This window comes from Oncorhynchus tshawytscha, linkage group LG13 (genome assembly GCF_018296145.1).
Source record: "Oncorhynchus tshawytscha isolate Ot180627B linkage group LG13, Otsh_v2.0, whole genome shotgun sequence".
Lineage (NCBI taxonomy): Eukaryota > Metazoa > Chordata > Actinopteri > Salmoniformes > Salmonidae > Oncorhynchus > Oncorhynchus tshawytscha.
The window spans coordinates 15,424,951-15,437,602 of record NC_056441.1 but is presented as its reverse complement, the minus strand read 5'-3'; the positions used below and the strand labels follow the sequence as shown (position 1 = coordinate 15,437,602).

Here is a 12,652-nt window from a genome sequence, read left to right as displayed (position 1 = left end):
CCCATCTGAGCTAAGCTTTCAGAAGCAGTGTGGCAATGCTCATCATGTCGGCACGGCTGAGGACTTCAGTGTCTGAGATTCTGTCCTGCCGCTTGATCCTCAGGAGCATCCTGAAACTGTTCAGGTGAAAGTTATTTAGTTTCCTGGCATGGCATCGGTAGACTGTCCAGGTTTTGCTGGTAATATGACTGCCTGGTAAACATTCAGTTTTGTAGCCAGTTTGATGCCTTTTCTATCCCACACAGAATCTCGCAGACGGCCAAAGGCTGCACTAGCCTTGGTGATACTGATGTTTGTTTCTTTGTCTATGTGAACTCACACAGGACATTGTGCTACCAAGGTAAGTGAATTTGTCCACAGCTGACAGTTTCTGACCTTTCACAGAGATCGTTTGGTCCACGTAAGGATTACTGGGGGCAGATTGGTACATAAGTTCAGTCTTCTTTGTACTGATTGTGAGGCTGAAGTTGTCACAGACAGATGAAAAGTTGTCAGCAAAGTTACAGGTCAGCAAGCAAGCCAGCAGCTAATGCGCAGTCATCTGCAAACGAGGTTGCGGACAGTCACCTCCTCCACCTTTGTTATGTAATGTATCCTCCTCAGGCTGAAAAGCCCCCCATCAAAGCTGTAGATGAAACAGATCCCAGTGTGGTCATTTGGGAAGGCATCTTGCATGGCTAGTGTGCAAGATCACCAAGAGTACTCTGTGCAGTGGAGAACATCATGCTAAACAAAGTTGGTGCTAGAACACTGCCTTGCTTCACTCTGTTTATGACTGGAAACTGCACAGAGTACTCTTGGTGATCTTGCACACTAGCCATCATGGAACTGATGCACCATTGTGATACATTTTTCTGGGCATTCAAATTTTGCCATGACCTTCCAGAGGCCATCGTGCCTTGTGGTGTCACAAGCCTTTGTCAGGTTGAAAAAAGTGAGATACAGGTCAGAGTTTGGCATTTTTCTTGGAGTTGGTGAGCTGTAAACATCATGTTAGTTGTTCCACAGTTCTGTCTGAAGCCACACTGGCTCTCGGGCAGCATGTCTTGGTCTAGGTGTTCTTTTAGATGGTGCAGGAGGATTCTAGCTAAGATTTTTCCAGCAATTGACAGCAAGGATATAGCTCTGTGATTGTAACAGGCTTGGTGATTGCCTTTCCCCTTGTAGAGGTGGTTAGTCCTTATCTCCTGAGGGACAGCTTCTTGTCTCCACAATGACTGGAAGAGGTCGGTTAGCTTCTCAACCAAATGAGGCCCTCCCACCTTGTAGGTTTCAGCTGGTATGGTGTCAGGTCCTGTAGTTTTTCCTGATGAGAGGAGACTGATACTTTTTTTTGTTTCCTCCTGGGTGGGTAGGTCTGCAAGAGACAAGTTCATTTCAACTTGCGGCAGCCTGTTGATTGCTTCTTCATTTATTGAGGGCTGAGTTGAATTGTTCGGCCCATCTGGAAAGGATTTTGTCTTTCTCTCTGAGCAATGTAGTTCCATCCGCAATCAGAAAAGTTGAGGTTCTTGAAAAAAAAATTAACCTCAACTTGAGGACTCCAAACGGTGGTCTAGGGCTTCAACAAATTACTGCCGGATGTTCTCCTCTTTCACTGAGAGATGTTGATTCGCTTTGAGGATTTTTTTGCCTTGTTGACGTCTGATCCGGATGTTGAGCTCAGAGATAAGTCGGTGTTCTATCCAACATTCTGCATTGCACATGGCCTTTTTCACCCTTGACATCATGTCTGTCTCTCCTCCTGACAATGTCAATCAAGTGCCAGTGTTTGGACCTTGCATCCATGTTGTTTTTTTGCGGTTGGAAGATTGTTTATGATGGTGACCTGCTTTTAGCCTGTAAATGGTGCTTCAGAAGGTGTAACTGGCTCCAACTTCTGCAACCTGTCCCGGGTCAGCTAGCCGGGTCTCACTTACGGTGGAAATGTCCATTTTGTATTTGGCACATTCTCTGCCAACAAGAGCGTACGTCCAGCAGTGTCCATTAGTGAGCGGGCATTCCAAGCACCAATATTAAGTGGTTTCACTTTTATTTTCTTTGTTCGACTGCTGAGGTGCTGCTAATGCTGTGGAGGTGAGCAGTGTGAACCTGAATAGTACTGCTCAGACTGCTGCCGAGTTCCACTGCTGCTTCAGGCCAGTGAAAAGCGATATCCTGAGCCGCCTGTGTGCGAGTCCATGACTACAGCTTCGTCAACGCAGAAAGCCACAGGACTTTGGGTGATGGCTTCATGACTTGCTCATTGAAGTGAAGGAGAGTTATGCAGCTTCAACCTCACGCTCTCGTCCAGGGTCACCTGTATCCAGTGGCAAGATACTGTCAAGATGGCTGGAGATAATTCTGGATGCAGTGGAAGGTCTGAGGAAACCTTCTGATGGCATTTCCTCCACCAAGGGTTCCACAGACCCAAACTCAGATATTGAGTTTCCCAGGTTAGTTAACCACCGCCAGGGGTTCGGTGTTGGGAGCTGCTGGCAGTACTGACTCACCAGGGGGAAAATGGAAAGCACCTGGTGTGCGCCTACGGTAGCAACTACTGTTCCCAGCAAAGACTGGTTGAACACCCAGCTGACCAGACAATAAAGAGCACACGTAACCACTAGGCTAATAAATAAATTGTATAATTTGATTACAGACATCATGTTATTTCAAGTTTGGAGCACAATATCACATTGTTAAAATGCCATAAATTGGGCATCTAGGGCTTAACTATTTTTTAAACATTTATTTAACCTTTATTTTTAAGAACAAATTCTTATTTACAATGACGGCCTACCCTGGCCAAACCCGGACGACGCTGGGCCAATTGTGCGCCACCCTACGGGACTCCCAATCACGGCCAGATGTGATGCAGCCTGGATTCGAATCAGGTACTGCAGTGATGAGAGTCAAATTAACTGTGTCTAGTGTGAAAGTTGTTAGAGGTAGTTTCGCGAGACAATGCTAATGCCAGTGTTAGCATAATGACTGGAAGTCTATGGGTATAGCATGCTAGCAGATACCCATAGACTTTTGCATTAATGCTAGTTAGCATTGGCTCGTGAAACTATCTCTAACTTCCTTTATACTGGACATAGTGACACAAAAATTGCATCCACGAGTTCATCTGAATCTGGGGAAGTAGATAATGGGCATCATTGCCAAAATCCCGAAGTATCCCTTCAAGAAAGGCAAAGTGATCGTGTTAGGCGAATATTATATCAAACGTTTTACCATTGCAACATTTGATGTACAGTCACATTGACCGTGGTTGTCTGAAGATTGAGGCATCACAGCTGGTGATGCCCCACTGCGATTGGTTATTCCCCATCATTTGAAACAATGTCAATGAATCCCCATCTTTCCTTTGAGGTACCTCAGACATGAACTTTTATGAGTTAATTTTACTCCAAGCTCAGAGTTTGTCTGTGGAGTGTCTTAACATCATCCTAAAACCTACTCCGAGCTGGGTTTTTCTTCTTCTTCCTAAAACAGGTTTTAACAGGATTCCTAGGACCTTTTCTGAGATGCTTTGTGGATACGGGCCCTGATCTCTATTGTATAGTAATTCAGGAAAACACAGAAGATACTACTAACAAAATTGGAAATTAGGCAATGCATATCCAACAAATGTTTGGAGGCACATTTCAGAAAACCATTTCACAATTTGGTATTTAGAGTAGAGGTTGACCGATTAATCGGAATGGCCGATTAATTAGGGCCGATTTTAAGTTTTCATAACAATTGGAAATCGGTATTTTTGGGCACCGATTTGCCGATTTTTGTATTTTTATACCTTTATTTAACTAGGCAAGTCAGTTAAGAACACATTCTTATTTTCAATGACGTCCTAGTAACGGTGGGTTAACTGCCTCGTTCAGGGGTAGAATGACAGATTTTCACCTTGTCAGCTCGGGGGATGCAAACTTGCAACCTTACAGTTAACTAGTCCAACGCAATAACGACCTACCTCTCTCTCATTGCACTCCACAAGGAGACTGACTGCCTGTTACGCGAATGCAGTAAGCCAAGGTAAGTGGCTAACTAGCATTAAACTTATCTTATAAAAAACAATCGATCATAATCACTAGTTAACTACACATGGTTGATGATATTACTAGATATTATCTAGCGTATCCTGCGTTGCATATAATCTGACTGAGCATACAAGCATACAAGTATCTAAGTATCTGACTGAGCGGTGGTAGGCAGAAGCAGGCACGTAAACATTCATTCAAACAGCACTTTCGTGCATTTTGCCAGCAGCTCTTCGTTGTGTGTCAAGCATTGTGCTGTTTATGACTTCAAGCCTATCAACTCCCGAGATGAGGCTGGTGTAACCAAAGTGAAATGGCTAACTAGTTGGCGGGCGCTAATAGTGTTTCAAACTTCACTCGCTCTGAGCCTTGGGGTGGTTGTTTCCCTTGCTCTGCATGGGTAAGGCTGCTTCGAGGGTGGCTGTTGTCGTTGTGTTGCTGTTTCGAGCCCAGGGAGGAGCGAGGAGAGGGACGGAAGCTATACTGTTACACTGGCAATACTAAAGTGCCAATAAGAACAGCCAATAGTCAAAGATTAATGAAATACAAATGGTATAGAGGGAAATAGTCCTATAATTCCTATAATAACTACAACCTTTGATTTGATTTGACCTTAAACTTCTTACCTGGGAATATTGAAGACTCATGTTAAAAGGAGCCACCAGCTTTCATATGTTCTCATGTTCTGAGCAAGGAACTGAAATGTTAGCTTTCTTACATAGCACATATTGCACTTTTACTTTCTTCTCCAACACTTTGTTTTTTCATTATTTAAACCAAATTGAACATGTTTCATTATTTACATGAGGCTAAATTGATGTTATTGATGTATTACATTAAGTTAAAATAAGTGTTCATTCAGTGTTGTTGTACAAATATTTTTTTTTTAAATTAAATCATCCGATTAATCGGTATCGGCTTTTTTGGCCCTCCAATAATCGGCATCGGCTTTTTTGGCCCTCCAATAATCGGTTTCGGCGTTGAAAAATCATAATCGGTCGACCTCGAATTTAGAGGACAAAAACATTGATACAACTAACAAACCACTCAGCTACAGTGTTTTGAAATCCTTTATAAACAATGACATGCCAAACCACAGAAATATATCTTGCCCTCTGTATTGCAAGAAGGGAAATCGATGTTCTGGGACATGCCCACAAGGCTTGTGATTGACAGGTCCTCTTGGATGTGGGTGTAACACATGGGTATATCCTCAGCCTGAAGTGTCGCCAGTTGCGCCACCGAATTACTAGCTTTTGCATGATGGCGATTGGCAAGACGCTTCAAGGGGGGTCATTGTGCAAGCAAGGCAGAGGCCAGATTAAATGTAATTAATTAATTAAATTCATTCAATAGTTTCCCCCCCTCATCAATCTACACACAATACTCCATAACAACAAAGCAAAAACAGGTTTGTAGAATTTTCTGCACAATAAAAAAAAATTTAAAACTGAAATATTAAAATCCATAAGTATTATCCATAAGTATTCAGACCCTTTACGTAGCACTTTGTTGACGCACCTTTGGCAACAATTACAGCCTCGAGTCTTCTTGGGTATGACAAGTTTCCCCCATTCTTCTCTGAAGATCCTCTCATGCTCTGTCAGGTTGGATGGGGAGCGTTGCTGCACAGATATTTTCAGATCTCCAGAGATCTTAGATCGGATTTAAGCCTGGGCTCTGGCTGGGCCACTCAAGGACATTGTCCCGAAGCCACTCTTGCGTTGTCTTGGCTGTGTACTTAGGGTTGTTGTCCTGTTGGAAGGTGAACCTTTGCCCCAGTCTAAGGTCCTGAATGCTCTGGAGCAGGTTTTCATCAAGGATCTTCTCTGTACTTTCCTCCGTTCATCTTTCCCTCGATCCTGACTAGTCTCCCAGTTCCTGCCGCTGAAAATCATCCCCACAACATGAGGCTGCCACCAGCATGCTTCACCATAGGGATGGTGCCAGGTTTCCTTCAGATGTCACACTTGGCATTCAGGCCAATGAGTTCAATCTTGGTTTCATCAGACCAAAGAATCTTGTTTCTCATGAAACAAGTTTCTCAAAAGGTGCCTTTTGGCAGCTGTCGTGTGCCCTTTACTGAGGAGTGGCTTCCACCTGATTGGTGGAATGCTGCAGAGATGGTTGTCCTTCTGGAAGGTTCTCCCATATCCACAGAGGAACTCCGGAGCTCTGTCAGAGTGACCATCAGGTTTTTGATCACCTCCCTGACCAAGGCCCTTCTCCCCCGATTGTGTAGTTTGGCCCGGCGGCCAGCACTAGGAAGAGTCTTGGTGGTTCCAAATGTCTTCCATTTAAGAATGATGGAGGCCACTGTCTTCTTGGGGACCTTCAGTGCTGCAGACATTTTTTGGTACCCTTCCCCCAGATCTGTGCCTCGACACAATCCTGTCTTGGAGCTCTACGGAGAATTCCTTCGACCTCATGGCTTGGTTTTTGCTTTGACATGCACTGTCAACTGTGGGACCTTATATAGACAGGTGTATGCCTTTCCAAATCATGTTCAACCAATTGAATTTACCATAGGTGGACTCAAATCAAGTTCTAGAACACATCTCATGGATGATCAATGGAAACAGGATGCACCTGAGCTCAATTTTGAGTCTCATAGCAAAGGGTCTGAATAGTTATGTAAATAAGGTTTTCTGTAAAAAAAAAAATATATAGATTTGCAAACATTTCTTCACTTTTTTTTCGCTTTGTCATTATGGGGTATTGTGTGTAGATTAATTAGGATTTTAACAATTGAATCAATTTTAAGGCTGTAACGTAACAAAATGTGGAAAGGGGAAGGGGTCGGAATACTTTCCGAATGCACTGTAGAGGCAATCAGAAATATAGGCTATTAGCAATATGTGTCTCGTCTCAGCGTTAGTCTCTGACAGTGTAGGATAAACCATAAAGAGGTTATCTAATATACCATCTGGTAATCTGATGTGTCTGGGACTTCCTTGTCCCCCTTCTCTCTAATCCAGCCTGTTAATGCTGAAGGGCTCTGTAGTTAGCACTTTGTAAAGCTGCTCGCCCCACTCTTCTCTGACCTAGCTAGATTTATGAGCCAATTTCCCCATAGGGCCCACCACGACCAACAACACCCACTGCATTGTTCTCTGTAGTAGTTCACTTCAAAATAAAAGTTTGTTAGATGTTTTGACATCTAGGGGGACTAATGTCGAGATTAGTTGTATTTTCTAGTCATTGGGTTGATATGCTGTATTTGGTTCTAGATTGGTGTGTAGTGTGACTTGGACCCATCTCGACCTCTTTTGAGGTCTGAAAACATCTTGACAAAATTAGACTTAGGAATGAATCACCACTTTAAATTCTGAAACGTGTTATATATGATTAAAATATGACAATCAAAGTTGTTCTAAAAAGTCTCTTTTTTCCCTCAGTGATGCTGCAGGTGGTAGAGGACAGCATTTGAAATGGAAATAGGAATGACAGCTTTTGTAGAACGTAACTCCACACATTCAGAGTGGGCAAATATCTACACTCACCACAATATGGCCGCTACTCACATCCACATATTCAGTGAAGTGGGCCAAAGCCAGAATGACACGCTAAGCACTCCTTAGGCCTATATCATCTTGAGTCTGGTATGCAACAACATTTCTCTACTTAATTTTCTCACGCTAGCCCTTGAGAGGCTCTTCTGTTGAGTTTTGATGAAGATCAGTGCCTAGTTGGACACATTGGACACTCAGGGGTCTATGAGGAACTCATTACCATTTGCTGCTGCTTTATCTTTTGAGACCCTTTTACGAGGCTACACCATTTTCTTATTTTCAAGCTGCTCCTCATCTAACTCTGATTCAGGTGATTGTTCATGAAAACACTGGATTAATTCAACCATCTTTATCATCTGAAATTAGCTGCCCTCTTCAAAGCGAAGTGCTTTCAAATGACACGGTTTTATAGTGGGGAGACAGTGAAATATGTTAAGCATAATTTCCCACAAATGAATCAGAATCAGGCAAAGAAATATGTCAGAAAAAGTCATTAACCGGGTGATTTTTTTTGTTGAGACAATTCAATTTCACAGAGGAAGAGACACAGAAGAAGTTCATACCAACTGGCTTGTTGACACCCAGAAAGCCAGCATTTCCCAAGAGCTTGAAGACTTTGTGGGCAGGAAATATCCCCTCTGCCTCCCATTGGTCCACATAGGGGTTGATATCCTGGTCGATGATCTACAACACATGCAAAGACAGAGGGAAAGATGACAAACACATAGACGTAGGTGTGGTACGAGCTACGTGGCCTGGGCGTAGGTTGTCTGTGTGAGAATGGATATGTATGCCAATGGTGTGGTTGTGTGAGATTAACTTTTACATTACATTTCATTCCAATCTATTGAATGTTAAGATAAATAGCTTACTTTCCCCCTGACAATTTACTTGGAAATTGACTCACCATCTTGACAGAACCACATTAAGAACGGTCCATAATTGTAAATAAACGGGAAGTTGTATCAACTGTATTTTCAGCAGTCCTGTTCTGCCTCTACTTCAGTCTGTAACCTATCACTGGCAGACTGCTAGACTAAGGTCTACATATCAATGAATACAAAAAGAACCCAAAACATACTGAAAGAACATCTCATATGGATGAATACATGCTATGATAAGAGGGGGATGCTATTGTGTGTGCTACTTCCCACCTATCTATTACACTCACTGTCAACAAGCCTTTATTGCAGTTTCACAAGACTGCCGATAGAGATCGGATTAGTGTATTACCATGTAGCCTAGCTCCCCAAACCCAATCCAAATTCCTGTCATTAAGAGGGAAACAATTATAATATAGTTTGAGACTAACAAGCCTGTTTGCATCTAACAATGTTAGCCAAAAATCAAATCTAATTTCCCTATGGAGTCACCATAACACTAACTGTACCAGTTACAGTATACCAGCTCCAGCACATGGACATAGAGATGTGCAGGAATCTAGACGCATGAAGATGAAGTGATTCGGATTAAGTGAAACATTAGATCCTCCATGTAAAGCTACAGTAATATATGATGGATTATGAAAATCTCTGTTAAATCCACCTGAGGGCATTCCCTTCATAGCGGGGCCACAGCCAAACTCCCCTGCCAAACTCCTGCTTGAAAACTGTTAGGGAGTGAAGGGATGAGGAGCGGAACACTCCCGTTCTAGAGATATGGGAGTGTCAAGAGACCATTGGTACGTCCCAAAGTCCATATGTAGTGCACTACTTTTGAGCAGTGCCCAATACATTGTGTACACAAAACATTAAGAACACCTGCTCTTTCCATGACCGACTGACCAGGTGAATCTAGGTGAAAGCTATGATCCCTTATTGATGTCACTTGTTAAATCGACTTCAATCAATATAGATGAAGGGGAGGAGACCAGTAAAATATGTATTTGTTTATCCTTGAGACATTTGAGACATGGATTGTGTGTGTGTGCCATTCAGAGGGTGAACGGGCAAGACAAAATATTTAAATGCCTTTGAATGGGGTATGGTATTAGGTGCCAGGTGCACCAGTTTGTGTCAAGAACTGCAATGCTGCTGGGTTATTCCATGCTCAACAGTTTCCCGTTTGTAACAAGAATGGTCCACCACCCAAAGGACATCCAGCAAACATGACACAACTGTGGGAAGTATAGGAGTCAACATGGGTTAGCATCCCTGTGGAACGCTTTCGACACCTTGTAGAATCCATGCCACGACGAACTGAGGCTGTTCTGAGGGAAGGTGTTCCTAGTGTGTGGTACACTCCGTGTATAGGGAACAGGGTGTCCTTTGGGACACAGGCCTTGACTCTTATGATTTGTGCATCCAATAGATCTTCAGCTGGAAAACTACTTAAAAAGACACTATCAACATCCCACATTTTCTCTGCGAACTCAACCACTTCTTAGGGGGAGATGATGCCTACATGTGTATATGCTAGCCTCATTCGCAAAGATAAACAGCATGATGAGATGGATGGTGTTCTTTTTTGAAGGAGCATAGAGTACAGTAGAAGAGCTTAAACGTACAACTATTATCAGCTTTTAAGTGTTTAACATAGCCTATATGCATTTAATCTACGATGCATAATTGGTTGCAACAAGCCACCTGAAATTGTTTCGCTAAGTCTACATCCTCATAAAAATAGACCTGTTTTTGGGCGGAAATGTTCAAAACAGTTAATACTGCCTATGTAAAATAGTTTGATTTTAGGCAACGACGTGTGCTTCCTCCCAATTCCATTTCGGTAGTTAATGTAGAGACCCTTGACAAACCTGTCCATAAATCTGCATTCAAGCGTTGCTGTGGAGCACAACAACTCTCCAATGGCAGGTAGAGAGAAAATTTAAAAGCAATTAAAACCACCATAATTATGCAGTTAAGTGAGGAAAATGACTAATTTAGTGTAATGCAGCTTCCTTCAAATCAAATCAAATTTTATTTGTCACATACACATGGTTAGCAGATGTTAATGCGAGTGTAGCGAAATGCTTGTGCTTCTAGTTCCGACAATGCAGTAATAACCAACAAGTAATCTAACTAACAATTTCAAAACTACTGTCTTATACACAGTGTAAGGGGATAAAGAATATGTACATAAAGATATATGAATGAGTGATGGTACAGAGCAGCATAGGCAAGATACAGTAGATGGTATCGAGTACAGTATATACATATGAGATGAGTATGTAAACAAAGTGGCATAGTTAAAGTGGCTAGTGATACATGTATTACATAAGGATGCAGTAGATGATATAGAGTACAGTATATACGTATGCATATGAGATGAATAATGTAGGGTATGTAACATTATATTAGGTAGCATTGTTTAAAGTGGCTAGTGATATATTTTACATCATTTCCCATCAATTCCCATTATTAAAGTGGCTGGAGTTGAGTCAGTGTCAGTGTGTTGGCAGCAGCCACTCAATGTTAGTGGTGGCTGTTTAACAGTCTGATGGCCTTGAGATAGAAGCTGTTTTTCAGTCTCTCGGTCCCAGCTTTGATACACCTGTACTGACCTTGCCTTCTGGATGATAGCGGGGTGAACAGGCAGTGGCTCGGGTGGTTGTTGTCCTTGATGATCTTTATGGCCTTCCTGTAACATCGGGTGGTGTAGGTGTCCTGGAGGGCAGGTAGTTTGCCCCGGTGATGCGTTGTGCAGACCTCACTACCCTCTGGAGAGCCTTACGGTTGTGGGCGGAGCAGTTGCCGTACCAGGCGGTGATGCAGCCCGCCAGGATGCTCTCGATTGTGCATCTGTAGAAGTTTGTGAGTGCTTTTGGTGACAAGCCGAATTTCTTCAGCCTCCTGAGGTTGAAGAGGCGCTGCTGCGCCTTCTTCACGATGCTGTCTGTGTGAGTGGACCAATTCAGTTTGTCTGTGATGTGTATGCCGAGGAACTTAAAACTTGCTACCCTCTCCACTACTGTTCCATCGATGTGGATAGGGGGGTGTTCCCTCTGCTATTTCCTGAAGTCCACAATCATCTCCTTAGTTTTGTTGACCTTGAGTGTGAGGTTATTTTCCTGACACCACACTCCGAGGGCCCTCACCTCCTCCCTGTAGGCCGTCTCGTCGTTGTTGGTAATCAAGCCTACCACTGTTGTGTCGTCTGCAAACTTGATGATTGAGTTGGAGGCGTGTGTGGCCACGCAGTCGTGGGTGAACAGGGAGTACAGGAGAGGGCTCAGAACACACCCTTGTGGGGCCCCAGTGTAGAGGATCAGCGGGGTGGAGATGTTGTTGCCTACCCTCACCACCTGGGGGCGGCCCGTCAGGAAGTCCAGTACCCAGTTGCACAGGGCGGGGTCGAGACCCAGGGTCTCGAGCTTGGAGGGTACTATGGTGTTGAATGCCGAGCTGTAGTCGATGAACAGCATTCTCACATAGGTATTCCTCTTGTCCAGATGGGTTAGGGCAGTGTGCAGTGTGGTTGAGATTGCATCGTCTGTGGACCTATTTGGGCGGTAAGCAAATTGGAGTGGGTCTAGGGTGTCAGGTAGGGTGGAAGTGATATGGTCCTTGACTAGTCTCTCAAAGCACTCCATGATGACGGAAGTGAGTGCTACGGGGCAGTAGTCGTTTAGCTCAGTTACCTTAGCTTTCTTGGGAACAGGAACAATGGTGGCCCTCTTGAAGCATGTGGGAACAGCAGACTGGTATAGGGATTGATTGAATATGTCCGTAAACACACCGGCCAGCTGGTCTGCGCATGCTCTAAGGGCGCGGCTGGGGATGCCGTCTGGGCCTGCAGCCTTGCGAGGGTTAACACGTTTAAATGTCTTACTCACCTCGGCTGCAGTGAAGGAGAGTCTGCATGTTTTCGTTGCAGGCCGTGTCAGTGGCACTGTATTGTCCTCAAAGCGGGCAAAAAAGTTATTTAGTCTGCCTGGGAGCAAGACATCCTGGTCCGTGACTGGGCTGGTTTTCTTCTTGTAGTCCGTGATTGACTGTAGAACCTGCCACATACCTCTTGTGTCTGAGCCGTTGAATTGAGATTCTACTTTGTCTCTGTACTGGCGCTTAGCTTGTTTGATAGCCTTGCGGAGGGAACAATTGCCAAGAGGAAAATGCCTCCCCAAAATGCCTGTTTTCATATTCCAAAAGATTGTGCAAGGAGGGACAGCAACATACACAGAAC

At 43.7% G+C, this 12,652-nt stretch overlaps 1 protein-coding gene across 1 annotated transcript in view; it reads right to left on the bottom strand.

The window, feature by feature from the left end:
- The window catches only part of zgc:85777 (uncharacterized protein LOC405871 homolog), a 49,169-nt gene that overhangs the window by 27,492 nt on the left and 9,025 nt on the right, over nucleotides 1–12,652 (bottom strand). Inside the window, 1 exon segment of the mRNA XM_024440890.2 lies at nucleotides 8,095–8,215. Within this exon segment, the coding sequence (XP_024296658.2) occupies nucleotides 8,095–8,215 (121 nt within the window).